Source organism: Tyto alba, unplaced genomic scaffold (genome assembly GCF_018691265.1).
Source record: "Tyto alba isolate M040663 unplaced genomic scaffold, T.alba_DEE_v4.0 Super-Scaffold_44, whole genome shotgun sequence".
Taxonomy (NCBI): Eukaryota; Metazoa; Chordata; class Aves; order Strigiformes; family Tytonidae; genus Tyto; species Tyto alba.
In genome coordinates this window covers 12,682,480-12,698,780 of record NW_024881320.1, presented here as the reverse complement: position 1 = coordinate 12,698,780, position 16,301 = coordinate 12,682,480, and the positions used below count along the sequence as shown (strand labels likewise).

Sequence of the window (16,301 nt, the reverse complement as noted above, 5' to 3'; positions counted from 1 at the left end):
CAGAAATATTAGTATAAATTTTGAATTCATTAAAAGCATTAGAAGCACAAATTCTGCCCATGAGATGTAGAATGCCCTGGCTACCAGCAAAATGAGGATTCCAGCAATAAAGAACAGGGACACTAGAGAAACACTGCAATCATATCCGTATTTAGTACAGTCTTTTTGAGGAATTCCTATCCTGAAGGCTCTTAAATGGAATATCAGAATGCAGACTTGAGAGATTTTAGTCCTTGAAGAAAATATTTTTCATTAACTCCAGCAACTTCCCATTCAGTAAGTAACAAGCATATCTCCCAAGAGCATAAATGCAAAGAACATTCAAAAAATGCAAATCTACCCTTAAAAACTAAGGTATCTCAAGTTTCAAAAGCCTATGCCTATAAGGAGAAATAAAATCCCAGTAAATCTCACCCAGATACTGGGGATGCCAAATAAAAGGTTAATATATTGAGATATAAATAACGACAAGCTAAAAAGACTTGCTGGCTTGAACTGCCAATCACTCTGAGGCGGGTTGTTTCCCTTTTTTTTAAAAAGGGAACTTTCCTCAAATGTGGTATGTGGTTTAACTGGCTTGTTAAAAATCTAATTACTAAGAAAGTACTCTCAAAATGGTGGATTTTTCTTTTTAAGAAGTTTTTGTTTCTGCAAGGATTCTCTGCAACAGAGAGTGGGAGCAGACTTGGAAGCAACACTGAACTCTTTATAAGCCAAAAAGTGTAAGTCATCATCAGCAACTGACTTTACACAAAGCACTGCCAAAAGTACAATGTAAACTCACAGAGCAGGGCAGGGGGAAATGACAACAAAATATTTAACATTTTTCAGTCGTGTGGATCTTAGTACTACTTATAACTATAATAGGTAGAAAATTTTAAAATTAAGCTTTCAATCTGATGAACATTCTGCTAAAACTTAAAAGATAACCCAAGTAATTACAGATAGTGGGCAATCAACATCTTTGAAAGATAACAGAGTACAAGGGGCCAAGAAGCACATGGCTAAAAATCTAATTAAACCAGCTCCTTTTTACTTTAGAAGCCGCTTCTGGGAATGAAAGGACAATGTTCCAGAAATGAATGTGGGAACCAGTCCCCCAGTCTACTTTGGGAGAAGATCTGGGTGGTAATTTGATGGAGATTGCTGATGGCTCTAAAGCGCTGTATTTTGTAATTTTTTTTTTTTTTTTAGCATTGGCAGAAGAATGTGGCTCAAGAGTTTCACAATGTCATGACAGGCTCACTGAAAAAAAATGAAATTGTTAAAGCCAGACAGAAAACTAACATTTTTAGAACTGGAATATATTGTAGCCAGTGGATGGAGTAGAGCTGGAAAACAGTTAAGGTTTTCTTCTCTCTTCCTACTGTAAGAAGGTAGATGACCTATCATTCTACCTATCATCTGGCATCACAACAGAAGTATTAGTCACAAGTCTCCTGCTTGTTTCATCACTATTAAGACAAATAGTGAGGATTTCTTTTTACCAAGATCAGTATTAATAAAGCAATTAAACGCACAACAGCTTCTTCATCTCAGTGCCCTGCACAGAAGTTGTTCTGTTATTACACAAAGAAAAATTTTATTCTATCAACTAAAAGTCGTTTTACTCACGAGAGAACTCATGACCACAGAAAACTGCAATTAAAAAGAAATTACAAAGAACAAAGTAGGTTTTCAAGAGGTAAAGATGAGTAAGACACCAATCTCCAGCACTGACCAAAAATGGAAATGCCAGCAATACTGAAATAGAAGCAGCATGAGAATAAACTTCCCTTTCATAGGTACATGAAATAAATCCTTCCTCAAATTACTTTCTAAAAAAGGGGATTCAGCATGATGTCTGATTGTTCCTCCACTAATCCTACGATAAAAGTCAACAATCATCTGAGATAACTGGAGAGAATATTTTGCACTGGTCTACAGAAGTCAAGATTCCCAGCCCCTACATTTCTGCTTTGCTGAAAATTGTCTTCTTTGTCTCAACTCATCATATTCTTCCCTGCTATACACTGAAGTAGGGCACAGTGGAAAAATATATTAATTTTCCTATCAAGTACCTAGATGCACATATATTTTAAATGGACACGTACCTACTCATTATCACTATCACCTGATTACTGCCATGTACTTTTAAATTAACGTGATCCACTTCAGAACCACACCAGCATTCACAACCCACAGAAAAACAGAGGGACCAGGCTCTTCCACTTACACATTGAATGTACAAAGACAACCTCCCACACACATACAGCAGTGCAACTGCCCCCTCACTGGGAACAATATTCCACTCCTATCTCTGTGACAAACCCAAGCCTAACTGCTTAAAGCAGCTGGAAAATAGACCAACTCCTTCCCGTCCATGCCCCCCACCCCCCAAAAAATAGAAAATAAAAAAAAAATAGCTGTTTCTGCCAAGCAAGCACTGAATGCACTGCATTCCATTTCATTAAAACAATTACGCAGAAGCCAGCCAAGAATTACATAAAGCTTCCTCCCTGCACCACCCCCAGCCCCTTCTCTTCAACCCTCCTCCCCAGCAAACATCTTCCCAGATCTGCAAGGGCAGGATCACCCCAGGGTGATTCCGCTCAGGAGAAAGCGGCACCAAACACTTCGTATTGCACTGGCCATTCCATCCCACATAGAGTGGTTTTCAAACCTAAGCAATGCAATCAGAGGACTCCAGCAGAACCAGGCAGCCTAGGAGGTCTCTGAATTTCACACCGCCATAAACCGTAAAATCTGGTTCATGTAGTTTTCTCCCTCACATTTGATGGTAAAGTAGCATCCAACAAATTGAGCCCTTAACCAACTCCTATAGAAAAATGAATGATAACCTAACAGATTTTATCTCTAACTCGCATGGCCAAGACTTTTAAGCATGATCCCGAGGCAGAAGGTGCTGGAGGCACCAGATTTAAGCAATTAAGAAGTCCCGGAGCTGCATGCCAGAGCAGCTGTGCTTGCGAGGCACTGCCCAAGGGAAATGCTCAGGACAGCCAAGTAGCAAATCTCAGATTAAGCACTAGCAGGATAGATTGAAAACTACAAGTTTAGGGTTATAAGAACCCGATTGACAAATTCATCCCAAACTCCACACAGCCACTCCACAGTGCTCATACTGACAGTGCTGAGCTCCTCACATTTCACACCAGAAATAAAAGGCAGCTTCTTCTGGCCAACACCGCTTACCCACCCACAACACCGAGTTGGCCACTGATAAGAGATTTCATGACGTGGATGAAATGGCATTTCATTCCCTCCCCCCGCGCTCCAGCTCTCTGCAGGGATCCTGTCTAACTGCTAGAGCTGCTTGCAGCCAGGCAGAATAGTTCCAGCTGTGTATCATGCTGCCTAACCAGACCTACACAGCCCAAGAAAAGTCTCCCACATAAAACCATAACGAACAAGAGGCAGAGCTGCAAACCAGAAGTACTACTCCTAGGCATCACCGTACTCTTGTGGACCACCTCTGCCCAAAAGGGGTAATTTGCTAGAAGCAACAAAAAAAAAAACTAGTCCCAAGGCAGCCACTGGTGCTGAGGAATGGGGAGAAGCAGACACAACTAATGGTCAAACAAGAGTAGCAGAGAAGACCAGCCAGGCCATCATCTTATTCCCACTCACGGGGCACCAGTAACCTCACCTGACACGCAGTTAGCCTTAGGTTCTTTTGTCTGACCCAGCTGAAATTAGTGGCTCCAACCCAATAGAAACCTTTTCAGAGAGAAGCCTCAAACTTGTTTAGAACCATGAAAGAGGCTAGAACAAGGGAGTAATCCATGGCAAATCATTTACAGCCCTCCTGCCCATGACCTTTTCTACTTCTGGCTTTTCTTGCCCCCTCCCACTCTTAGAAAACCCCAGCCTAATCACAGTCCCTGAACCACCACAAACTTCCCTGTAGCACAAAGTGAAATTCTCTGCTCACCTTGCTCTTCAGGGTTGGAAATAAGGCAAGATCCTACCAAGCATGTAGACAGACACAGGATTAATTCTGTCTGTCAGCTCAATTTTGTGACAAAAACATGGGATTGGTTTATTCCTGGAGACCCCATACTGTTTGATTTATAGCTGAGCCATTTAAAGCACAATTCCCCATGCAAAGTGTCATTCAGAAAGTTTATTCCCTGGAGTGCCATTTACCTTTTTTGATGTTCTTCACATTATTTGCAAAATGTCAGAGGTTTAAACACATGCAATAAAAAGTAAAAAAAACTAAAAAATTTTAAAAATAAAGCTACACTCCACTGCACGCTGCCAGCCAGACGCGCTCAGTAGCTCAACCAGTAAAGCCACCTATACCAAACTGGCATATAATAATAAGAACACTGTGAGAAGTGGCATGACAAACTGTATTTGAAGACTTCAGGCTACCTCATCGTCATTTAAATAACTTGAATTAAACTTGCTCACCATGTAGAGACAGTCCGGCACAGGGAAAAAGGAGCCAAGTAATAACAATTCAGGCTGCCTCCCCCTGTGGCCTGCCATAAGTTCTCTTGAATCCTCAGCTTATAGTTGTCTCAAACTGCTTAGATAAATTTCCCATGTAAATTCAAAATAATTACTGTCTGCTACAAGAAAAAGCTGCATTTATATGAGCAGAAAAAGAGCTTACCAGACTTCTAAACAGCACAAACACATAACCTCAGGGACTCAAGTTCCTGTAACTGAAACACCAACACCAATCTTGTTCCACAGCACTCCAGTTGCTGTTTCTACTTCATTTGCTTCACTGGGATTTAAAAACATACATACACAGAAGAGAAAAGATGGATTTTAACACCAGTCAATCAAGGGAGACTGTCCCCAGCCAGCCGATTTCTGCTGCTCTGGGGCCATTTGCAATGAGAAGAAGCACAAATGAGAAATATAGCTAAGAGTGATATGAGAAAGTCATCACCAGCCTCCTATTTTTATGGTATATCTTTAGCACATGACATTCTTTGAATGACTTCAGAACGCTCTGTAGTAAAGGGAACGACTAGAGTAGAACTACTGCGGGGAACTTGGAAGGGAAAGGAAATCTTTTCTCCCTACTCATAGTCTGTCATAACAGAGGATGAAGTAAGGATGAGCAATCAGAAGGGCAGAGAAGAAACAATAAACAGGGTTGAGAAGGGAATAAAAACTTGTAAATCTAATTCAAACTTGCCATTGCAACCTCTTCTAGCAATGGTGACCAGAAAAGCTTGAGTTACTATTCTGATATATTCAGCTGGAAGCTATTTCAAAAACACAAAGATGTCAACAAACATTAACCATACTTTGCAGGTAAGGACCCATCATCCCAATTTCACAGAGCGAGAAACAGTATGCCTAGCATCAGAGCGAGCTTTTGAGACTGTAGATAAATGGCTAACTCATGCTAGATTAAACATAACACAGCTAAAAGAGGTGGGCTCACCTACTTCCCTCCACTGTCCACGTTAAAAAATGACCTTCAGAAGAATCAGGTTGCTGATCCAGCTAACTGCCCCAACAGTTATTGTGGACACAAGGAAGGGAGATGGGAGCAGGGAACACAACACGCTTTACAGCAGTCAGCAGTTAAATCATATTAAACCAATTTGAAATCACAACTTCCACTTTCTTTCCAATCCATTTAACTTCAGCCCAAAATGGAAAGGAATGGTGCAACTCCTTGCTTCTACACTGCACTGGATCTAGTTATCTTGCCACAGGACGAGACAGTTCAGCTTACTGATCCAATGGCAAATCATTTGTTCAATCTGGGGGAAAGGTTTTCCAAAAGATCAGAAATTTGAACCAATTCACTTTGGAGCCTGATACTTACAAAGTAAGCAGCAAGCACACAAAGCTGGAATCACCATTTTTGGCTGCCATCTGAAACTGGATGAGAGGTGAGACTTTACAAACACTGAAACAAACAAGAATGGAACCCAAAGGTCTCCACAGTTCCCTACCTAGCATTTTAAAATACAATAGCTTAGCAGTCATGACTATGACCACCTGTACTTCCAGGGCTTGTTATTAAAGCTAAGTTAGTTAGGACAGGCTAAAGTGAGCAAGAAACTCATTCCTTAAACCACATCTTATCATAGCCCGGGGAAGCTTCCCACAGACAATGTCTCACTTTCAGGCAGCTGGAGTAGAAGAGCATCTTCATTAACAGCTTCCGCATCAGACAAAAAAGGAACACAGAAGATCAGTACACAAAGGGAGGGAGGCATAGTCTGAGATGCAAAGCAGGAAACTGGGACCAGGGATCCTATTCACTCACACTGATTTTCCACTAGCACAACACAACTGAATTCAGAATCTGTTCTGGCCATCTCCAAAGCTGCAGTAGATCTCAGACATCACAACTAATACATTAGTCTGAATCAAACAGATTTGGGCCATGGACAGGCTTTTCCCCCCCTCCAGCTGCACAGATTTAATTTAAGGAATTGGTATATGTCTGTCTTAGCAGCATCAGAAGAACAACTCTGATCTAACTAGAAGTGCACTGTTATTGCTTGTTTGGCTGCCAGACTTAATAATTTTATCTGTCATTTCTGCAGCTTCACGACTTGTTTTTTATAATAAATACACTTCAAGGGGAAAGAGGCGAGGAAAAAAGGGTCTGGAGAAACTAAAGTATCATGATTCCCTGGGAAAGAAAGAACAAGTAGAGAGACAGCTAAAGATGTATGAGAAGTTACCCATTTCTTTCTCTAGTGGTAGTGATGGTGTCGGAGGATCAATTTTAACCAGGAGGCCAGCTGAACACTTGGGATAAGTTGACCTCTCCCAGCGAGGGACAAAGGAGCTAAAGACAGCACAGAGTCCAGCCTTTCCGTGGAAATAGAGCAACAAGAAAAGAAGCCTCTCTCTGCATCGCACACTGCTCGAGGCAGAGGACTCCCTGTCTGAGTTGCTCAGGACAATGAAGTCCCTGTTTTACAAGGGGTCACAACAACTAAGAAGCTGAAACAAGTCAGAACCCCATTGTGCAGAGTATTAGTTCTGTTTACAATTTTCTCGCCCAGCAGTAGGAATGACTCAGAAACCTGAGCCAGTAGAAAGCCAAGGGACCAAATTACTTTACCAGTGTTTCTCCCCAATACCATTTCCTGGGCGTAGCTGACCATGAGCAATTTCGCACTAAACTTTCAGTCAAATAAGACCAAAACCCACTGCATATGACTTCCAAACTGAAGGAACCGAGTCAGAAACAGGCAAGCAGCCCCCTCAGAAGAGGGACAGACAGCATAGCCCTGCAAAGCACAGCAATCTTCGAAACGTTAGGGCAGATGACAGATGGAAGCACATGCACCCCCCTCCACACTCCCATGAAAAATCAACAGCAAGATTGCTCCCTTTAAAGTCAGTCTTGAGAGGATTAAGCCCTGAAGAGAGGATGGGTTAGAGTTCCTAAAACAGAGGGAAACATTTTTTAAAGTAAAACCTCTTGTGCCACTGAACACTTGCACCCAGAATTTTGAAGCCACATTGCTAGACAAACCTGCAAAAGAAAAATCCTTCTAGAAGGGAGCAAGAACACATCAAATAAGAAGCTTACAGTCCAGTTTACATGCACAGCCAAAACACTGCCATAAGTACGTTCTGATTAAACAGAAATAACTTATTTGTAAAACATCTTTTACAAGCTCTAGTGAATGCTGTTTTGTTTTTGATTGCAAAATCCAGTTAAAAAATCTGAATCCTAAAAAAAAAAAAAAAAAAACACAGAAAAACAAGCAGTAGAGAAATGAGAATTTCAAAGCCATCAAAAGAAAGCTTCTAAAAGCAACACCATTTCTGTTTGGAGTTACCAAAGCTCAAAAAAAAAAAAATTTCACAATACTGTTTGCAAACAACCCCTTTCAGAAAAAGGTGGTAAAACACATTAAAAGTCAAAATCAAACAGTATCTGACTAAAGCAAATGTAAAGTTTCCTTTTTTCTAATCCTCTCACTGTAAAATACATGACATACTACACAAACCAGGTTTCTTCCAATATCTTCAACATCTAATTTGGTATCTCATATTTTCTGAAGCAAGTATGTGTGGTTGGTCTCTGGTGTGCTGGAAGCACAAATGTAACAACACGCTGCACTCTGGTAATCCCCTGAAAGGGGCCATAGCCCTGAGTTAGGATTTTCACTCTTTAGGACTAAGTTTTACTCTCTGTGCCAATTTACAATAGTGCAGAACGACAAACTCATTCAGCAAGCTTCCTGTCAAACTCCAAATGGATCCGCAAAACACACTTCCTTAGAGAGACTGGAGGAAGACAATCTGGACAAGCCTGGTCAGCTGCTCGAATTCACCATCTCCTCCCCCCTACCCACAATGTGCTATTCTAGTTTACACCCAGACCCAGCACGGCGTGTCCTGAGGCTCCCCCAGCTCAATGGGGTGCACCAGTTCCGCCTGCAGAGCTCTGAAACAGTTTCCTGTGAGAGCTGTGCACTGTAATAGCACTTCTTCGACACTGAAGGGAATAAAAAGGAACAAAGTTTTTTTCATCTCCAAATGGATCCCCAAAGCAACACAAATCCATTCTCACAGACGTTTCATAACCTCTCCAGCCCAAGCAACATGAAACTGAGATACTTCTGGACCTCCATTTTACAGTGCACAAGTACACACTGATCAACTCCATCAGCTCTGGGAAGAGGAAGGAGATTTTTTTATCAATTCAGGGAGTTAAGAGCAGACACACCAATGGGCTCTGTGAGGTGTTCCTTCCCGCCCAGCAGGTCCACCAGTCACTAGGCATTTCTGCACCACACAGACTCAGAAGCATGGTGTGGAAATATCTGAGTTTACTTGCTATCAACTCCAAACCTGCAAGGCATACTAGCTCAGGCTCAATGCTAAACTACTTTTGGGCCAAAACTGGCCCTGGAAGCATGCAGTTATGTCCACATGGCATCGTGCCTGAACCAACAAGTCCTGCTGGACCAGCTTGACTCTGGACAGAGCCAGTACCGATGTCTGTATCCATGGCACAGTTAATCCACAACTCTGATAATCCACCCATAGATAATGAGGAAAGAAAAACAAACAACTCTCACTTCAGTTCAAAAGTTTGACTTATTTCAGGGGAGTTGTATCAGCACAGCATTGTTCCCTTACTTATGCACCCCAAGACAAATTGCTTTAAAAAAATAAGTGAGCAATTTTGGGGCTAACAATGATCTACAGAGGGAAAATAGCTGGTGTGCCCTTCCATGGTGAATTCTGTACACCAAAGAAAAGCTTACAGAGAGAAAGGGTCCCACTTTTTTTGTTCAACTGCTTATTCTTAGATAATCAGATCTTGTCCAGTCTGGAAGACTGCACAAAAATTGAAAAAGACATGGTGTAATTAAGACTTGATGAAATTGAGTTGCTGAGACAAGAAGTTCTATTTTAAAAATCAGATCACAACTTTAACTTTTGGCTGTGCCAATATATTTAACACCTCAGAAGAATAAAACAGACACAAATTCAAATCTTTATCAGAACTTCTTTACAGTTCACCTCTAATCCTCTTACAAAGGAAAGGAAAAATGTGTTGACATGGCAGTAGCCTACTCGGACAACTGGAAAGTCACACTATCGGCTGTTCAAGGAGCGCAACAATTGCAGTGGGCATGATACAGCTCCCACAGCCAGTTAAAGAGCACGCTGATGAGACACTAAACTGGCCCTACACAATGCTATCTGTATGCTCACCTTGAAGGGCCACTCAGCAAGTCAATACACAGACTGGGTGAATCCTGTTCTGACTAGCAGTGCATTCCTGAACACCCAGAAACTCGCACCAAATCTCCAAGAGATAACTAAGCTGAGGGATATGAGAAACGGTAAACAGAACTGTCTCCACTTAAAGAAACAATAACTGTGAGAAGAAGCTGCAGCAGAAATTCATTCTGTTTGCACCACCAGCTACTTCACCGGGGCAGAGGGTGAGGTTTCACTCCTCAAGAATGAATCCTTCATGGTGCACCTTTCACCAGGAAGCCATGGAGCTGATGGTCTCCTTGCCCCATCAGTTTTATCATTAGCCCAATGCAGAGCCTGTTTTCTGAAGGTGTGATGACCAGCTTTCTGCCAGCACTGTAATGTGAGCTTCCAGGTCCAGTAATAAAACTGCAATTTTCCTGGAGCATATCTTAACAGAATGTCTGGTTTCTATTAAAGGTAGGATGGAAGTAACGGATTGCAGCCCCTCCCCAGTGTCTGATTTAATCGGTTTCATAAGCGGAACTCAGTCACCCTAATGTCTCCTGGAGCACAAGGGATTTGGGCAGATCCACCCCCTTTCAGGCTTGGTACCAAAGGAACTCAAACTCTCTAGATCTTTCCAGTGAGACCAGTTGCCTGACATTTCCCCGCTGCGCGGTTTCAAAAGGTTTCGGCACACCTGGGAGAAGCCATGGGAGGAAAAGGATGAGCTCTGAGCCCGGCTGTGCCCCGCTCACCCCCGCGGGCTCCCCAGTGCTCGCTCTGTACCGCTGCAAAGTTACAGATCTCGCCCAAGCACAGGCTCGAGGGGTTGCTGCAGCGCCAGGGGAGGAGGCGTCTGCTGAAACCCGACCACGCTCCGCTCTGCCCCCGGGCTCCGGGACCGAAGGACGCCGTTCCCGGCCGGGGCAGAACCGGGACAAACACCGACAGCCCGGCCCGCGGGCGGGGACGGGCGGCGGCGGCCCCAGGGCAGCGCAGCCGAGGGGCCTGAGGGCGGGCGGCGGCGCGGCGAGCTGGGAGGGCCTGCGCGGTCCACGGGGAGAGAGACACGTCCCCGGGCGCACGGCAGGCCCGGCCCCGGCCCTGGACCCGGCCCCACGGCGCGGAGCCGGCGGCGGCGCTGAGGGGCGCAGCGGGGCCGGGCGGGCCGCCGGGGGCTGCCCGAGGGGCGGCGCCCCCCGCCGCGGGGAGGACGCGCGGTTCGGAACTCACCCAGGTCGTCCATGGTACCGGTGCCGTGCCTACCCGGCCGTGCCGTACCGTGCCGGTGCTGCCGCCGCCGCCCGCCTCAGCGCCTTCGCAACTTTCCCGGCCCGCCCCCCGCGCGCTCCCGCCGCCCCGCGCGCGGCCCCGCCCGCCCGGCGCCGCCCCCTGCCGGCGGCGGCGGGAGGCGCCAGCGCGGCCCCGGCCCGGCGCAACGGCCGCTCGGGCTCCGCGGGCCCCGAGCTGGGAGCGTTCCCTGCCCGGGCCCGCTGGGGATCCCTGCCCGGCAGCGGGACGGGCTCCGGCCCCGGGACACGGCCTGCCCGGCTGCGGCACCGCGACCCCGCGCACGTCCGAGGCAGCCGGTACCCGCAACCCACACCGCTGCCCTCTTCACCCGAGGAGCAGGACCCTCCGCAGGGGCGCGCCAGCCGTGCCAGGCTGCGCCGGGGTGCTGCTGCCCGGGAGGAGCCCCGCACGCCGCAGCCTTGTGCCCCACAAGCCTTTGAACAAATGGGTGCTTCTGAGCCCGAGAGGATTGACACGATCCACAGGAAATCTTGGGCAGGTGAAACCTTACCCAAAGAAAAATTTGACGGTGAAAATTTTCCACACGCTGTTGCCACCATAAAGGAAAGCCACCAACTACTTTTCCTTTGCTGTGTTTAGAAACCGTAACAGCCCTCCTGGATTTATCATGGGATAGTGCGTTTGGAACCACCGTTTCCCACTTGCCTTTCCTTTCAAACCACTATCAAACCACTCTCCAACGCAGCAAAGTCCTCAGCCTTGCCCGAACCACAGAGCAGCTCCACCCTCATCAGAGCTAGTGTTTACCATCCCTCTCCGGCCAAGTTGACATGGCAGTAAAAACAGTTGCTCAGCCCAAATGTTCAGCTTCTAATCTGATGAGAGATACACTGAAAACTATCAGTGTGGGAACAGCTAAAGATCCAGGAAACATGACTCTTGTAGCATTTTTCCTTAAGAAATTACTACCAAGTCAGAGAATGTTCTCAAAACTGGACAGCACATGTCCTGTTGTTGAGATTACGGGATTGCATTTTCATAAAACCCAAGAACATGAGGTCAGCTGCTAGCAATCTCCGATGCTTTATTTTTCACTCTCTAGGCACAAACACACCCAGTTTCCCCAGCTAGCACAATTCAACAGTCATCATGTTTCCTGTGTTAAGACATGCTATAATGAGAACTATCACTAGGGGGGTATGGAAATATCCCCTCCCTAGCCCCAGCCAATGCTTGTGAATAATCAACAGCCTCCAGGAAATTCATTCCATGTTCTACTCCAAATCCAGGACTTCTCAGAAAATGGCATCCTTACCTAGATCTAAGTACTATACAAATGTAAGCAAAGACTTTCACCGTATGCTTCACCATCAGTGCCAAGGATCTTGCCTGACACCTCCCTTGCTGGTCCCTGAGCAAAATTTAAAACATTATTTGAAGGCACTGTTACATTTTCTGAAAACCTATGTTTTGTACACAGGCTGTACAATGATGACTTCAGGATGTCTCCCCACAGGTGGAGCAACGTAAACCACTAGCATTTACTGGTAGCATAGTGGACCTAAGGTCACCCGAAACATGTCCTTTCCTGGGATCTGTATATTTCTTCTAGCAAACACGTGGCAGACATCTGTCTTGACTTAGGTTGTATTTTTACCTCTGCATAAATAAAGTGCCCACTGTGCCCTGTTCATATTGTAGCCTAGTATGCAATTTTTATCTTCAGCTTCCTACAGTGTCCTTTGGGAGTCTGGAAGTGAGTGCAAATCAAGAAAGCAGTTTCTATTCTGTCTCAGGGCTCAAATTAATATGTCATAGCAGCAATTAGGGTTGCACCCACAAGAAATAGGTTGTGTCCAAGTTGCTCAGTGTAAAAAAAAGAAAAACAGTCATTGCCTCTAAAGCTTTGCCTATGGCTTCAGCACTGCTATGAAAGGGTCACTGAGGTGCAAAGGCAGGGCTGCCTTTTAATATGGCTTTTAAAATCAACCTTATTCTCATTGCACTCCTCATAGCTGGGTGCTGTTTATAACTGAATTTTTCTTCACATGCTAACATTTCTTATTTAAAATTTCCAGTCTTTAACTCTCCCATGACAGCCTAAGGAGTAGGGCAGGTTAAAACCCAAGCTGCTAAGACAACTGCTCAGTGGTGTGGGCTCAAGCTAAATTCACCCAATGTTCACTCTCTCCTCTCCTTCCCAACAGCCTGGAACCCCTGTTTTCTCACCATCTACCTGCTCTCTGCCTCTGAAACTCTCACTGACTCCCGAACCCTGCTTGCTGCTCAAGCACTGTCCTCAAGCAGCTGCCAGCTGCCGACAGAAGCAGCTGCTGTTCCCCAGCCACGGCCACCTCCAGCAAACAGCAGTGTCACCAAGGCGTGCCCAGCGGCTGCTGGAAGGGCTGATGGGGAGTGATGCTGAGAGCAGCTGCATCCCTTGTAACTGCTGCCAGGTGGAAAGTGATGGGGAACGAAGGCATCAGAGAAATACACAGGGCTTCCTCTTACGTTGTGCCCTGTGACTAAGACACATTATGACTCAACTTATCTTTATCTTTCAAGGAAGGTGTGCCAAGAAGTTATTGCCCCCATTTACAGATTGGAAAGAGGACTAGGAGCTGGAAATAAAATCAGATAGTGAGTCACTATCAACCTAATTTTGGACTTTAGGACTTCCTGGCTCCACACAACCAAATGTTCAGAGTACTTGTTCAAGGCATCTTTCCCTCTTGTCAAAGCATCATTCACCAGTTACAGACCAGCTCCACAGAAGGGTGTCTTAACTCACTGACCTCCACACACTTGACACGCAGAGACTGGACAGATTAACTGTCCCCTTCAGGGCTGTAATCTCAGACTGGCTGCCAAACAGAGGAGCGATACAAGCTCATTTCATAATACCTCCTATGAAAAGCACCATTATTTACAGCAGACAATCTGTGTCAGAGAAGAACAGATATGAAGCTACACTGACTTGTAAGGCATGTTTAGATCTTACCTGTGCCCCTTCCAGAAAGTGACTTAAAACTGCAGAACAATGACAATGACTTCATTGCAGTGTGTGTCCTCTGTGCTGTACCACATGGGCATCATGCAGGGGGACTGTAGCTCTTTCTTCAGATGAATTCATAAAAGAAAAATTCAGGCAGAGCTTCAGGCTTAAGGCAATGGCAGTAAATCTCAACATGCGACTTCCCCATTCAAGGTCCAACTTCACACTAGCTGAAGGGATCTATTACAGCAAAACAAACAAACTTGGTTTCTAGCATAAGATGTAGGACACGACTTTGAAATGCAGAATGAAAGCACCATGCAAGTGTATTGTCACAGTTTTGGCAGAAGAGATGAGAAACAATCATGTGATAAAACCAATACTTATCAACACAGTTTATACGAATTAAGAGATTACATGGAGTTTATTACTCACTGTAAACGACCTATGCCCTTGGTATTTACCAGTGAGGCTTATTCTGCCAGAGGGCAATGGCATCTCTACGCTTCAGGTTTTGATTTCAAATTTATATTGCTGGCAATGATGTGCAAATGGGGAGGCAAATGCAATCTATGACATTTCATTGTCACTCTTTGGTCACTGTTGTGTATAATACCCCAGCATGGCTGAATGCTACAAATAAACCTGATAAAGAGGGAACATTTATGTTCACTGCTAAGTTTTCCACTCCGCCTAGTTATAGTTTAAACACCTGCCAGGCTCTGGGTCTTACCAGCAGGGTAGGAGCATCCAGATGGCACACACAAGAATACAGAGAACTTCAGAGGTAACCTGTCAGCAGCATAAACTGCATCTAATTCACACAAAGTGACAGAGGGCAGCTGCTTCCAGCTCCGGCGGAGATTCAGGGAGCTGGTGTGCAGTGGCCACTAGTTTCCTTCCACAGGGTTTACTTAAATATTAAATAAGACAACAGCTGCAAATTAGAAATGGATGGGGTTTATTTATATAATAGAATTTTACACCAAACTCATCATCTACTTTTTCCAGAGTAAAGGTTTGTGATTTCTTTGACAATAAGGAGCCTTTTTTTTTTTTCCTTTTTTAAGCAAGTGATGCCAGTGGATATACATTAACAAATCCACACAAAATGGAGGTTATGGTAGTGTGCACTGAAAGCTGTTCCCTAGGAGGTTTTGGAGCACTTCTGGACCCAGTCAAGCACGAGTCAGTCTTTCATTCCCCCTGATTTGCTCCCAAAACATCAGCCCTCTCCTCGCTCCCTGCCTAAATTACCTTCTACGAGGTCGTCCCCCCAAAGGGATCCTCCTCAGCCAGAGCTACACGAGCAAGGACACGAGCAACGCTTCTCCAGCACCCCAGCCCCTCCACATCCATTTTCACGGACCCATTCCTCCCTCAGCAGCTTTGAAAGAAAAAAGGCAAGAGCCGTGCTTTTTATGTAAACGCGCCCTCACTTTATTAAACCATGTTTTTGGCAGGAGCAGGCACTGGCGGCGTCGGGAGAAAACAAAAGCCCTTGTATCTCTTCATAATAAACCTCTACGATACGGGCCACAATCACAGCGCCAGCCCCCCGCTCCGAGGGAAATTAGCTCACTCGCTCAAGTACTCCGAAAACCTCTATTTTTCACACCAAAACTCAGTCTCCGTAGAGACTGTCAAAAATTGCCAATGCCGACTATATTTCAAGTCGTCATGGCGGGGTATTGGGAAAAGTTTTCAATTAGCAATAATCGCGCCTCGGATTAACCTCATTGGCTACGATACTGCCACTGCGCAAAGCTGCCCCCAACCCTCCGCCGCCACCGCCCCTCGCCCCGGGGCTACCGCCCAGCTCGGGGCGAGCCACGGCGCCCCCCGGAACCCCCCCCACTCTCCCCCGGCAGCGCTCCCCGCCCGTGCCGAGCCCCCCGCGCCGCCTCCGGGAGCGTGGCACCCCGTTTTTGACCCGCTCCGTTCCGCGCGGCGGGACTGCAGCGAAGCTTGCTGGGAAGGCGTATGCAAAGTAGGCGTGACGTCAGGGCGGGCAGCTCGCCGTTGGAACGAGGGGCTCGCCACCACCTCCGCGCGACGCCAGGCCACCCCACGGGCACCTAGCCCAGGGACCCCCGGGCCGGTGATCCCCAGCCTGGGGACCCCAGGAGTGGGGTAACACCGGCTCGTTCCGAGGCACCTCAGTCGCCCCCCACTCCCTTTTTTTCTCCGTTTCTCTTTTTAACCACATAAAACGCAGCCTCCGAAGAGGCTCTCAAAAATTGCCAATGCCGACTATATTTCAAGTCGTCATGGCGGGGTATTGGGAAAAGTTTTCAACTAGCAATAATCGCGCCTCGGATTAACCTCACAGGCTACGATACTGCCACTGCGCAAAGCTAACGCATGCCCGCGCCCTCCC

General features: G+C 45.9%; 1 protein-coding gene and 2 non-coding genes across 3 annotated transcripts in view; all 3 read right to left on the bottom strand.

Annotated features, from left to right (window-relative positions):
* The window catches only part of PXN (paxillin), a 47,213-nt gene extending 36,213 nt beyond the window's left edge, over positions 1 to 11,000 (bottom strand). Inside the window, exon 1 of the mRNA XM_033001493.2 lies at positions 10,906 to 11,000. Coding sequence (XP_032857384.2) covers positions 10,906 to 10,918 — 13 coding nt within the window. The 5' untranslated portion in view covers positions 10,919 to 11,000. The remainder of the gene's footprint in view (positions 1 to 10,905) is intronic.
* Positions 11,001 to 15,549: 4,549 nt separating this feature from the next.
* On the bottom strand, positions 15,550 to 15,690 carry LOC122154713. The gene has a single exon (XR_006166762.1). It is a non-coding gene; the product is annotated as a U4 spliceosomal RNA (small nuclear RNA).
* A 449-nt stretch (positions 15,691 to 16,139) lies between these two features.
* On the bottom strand, positions 16,140 to 16,280 carry LOC116963781. Its single transcript, XR_004408385.2, has one exon. It is a non-coding gene; the product is annotated as a U4 spliceosomal RNA (small nuclear RNA).
* Between the last annotated feature and the right edge of the window lie 21 nt (positions 16,281 to 16,301).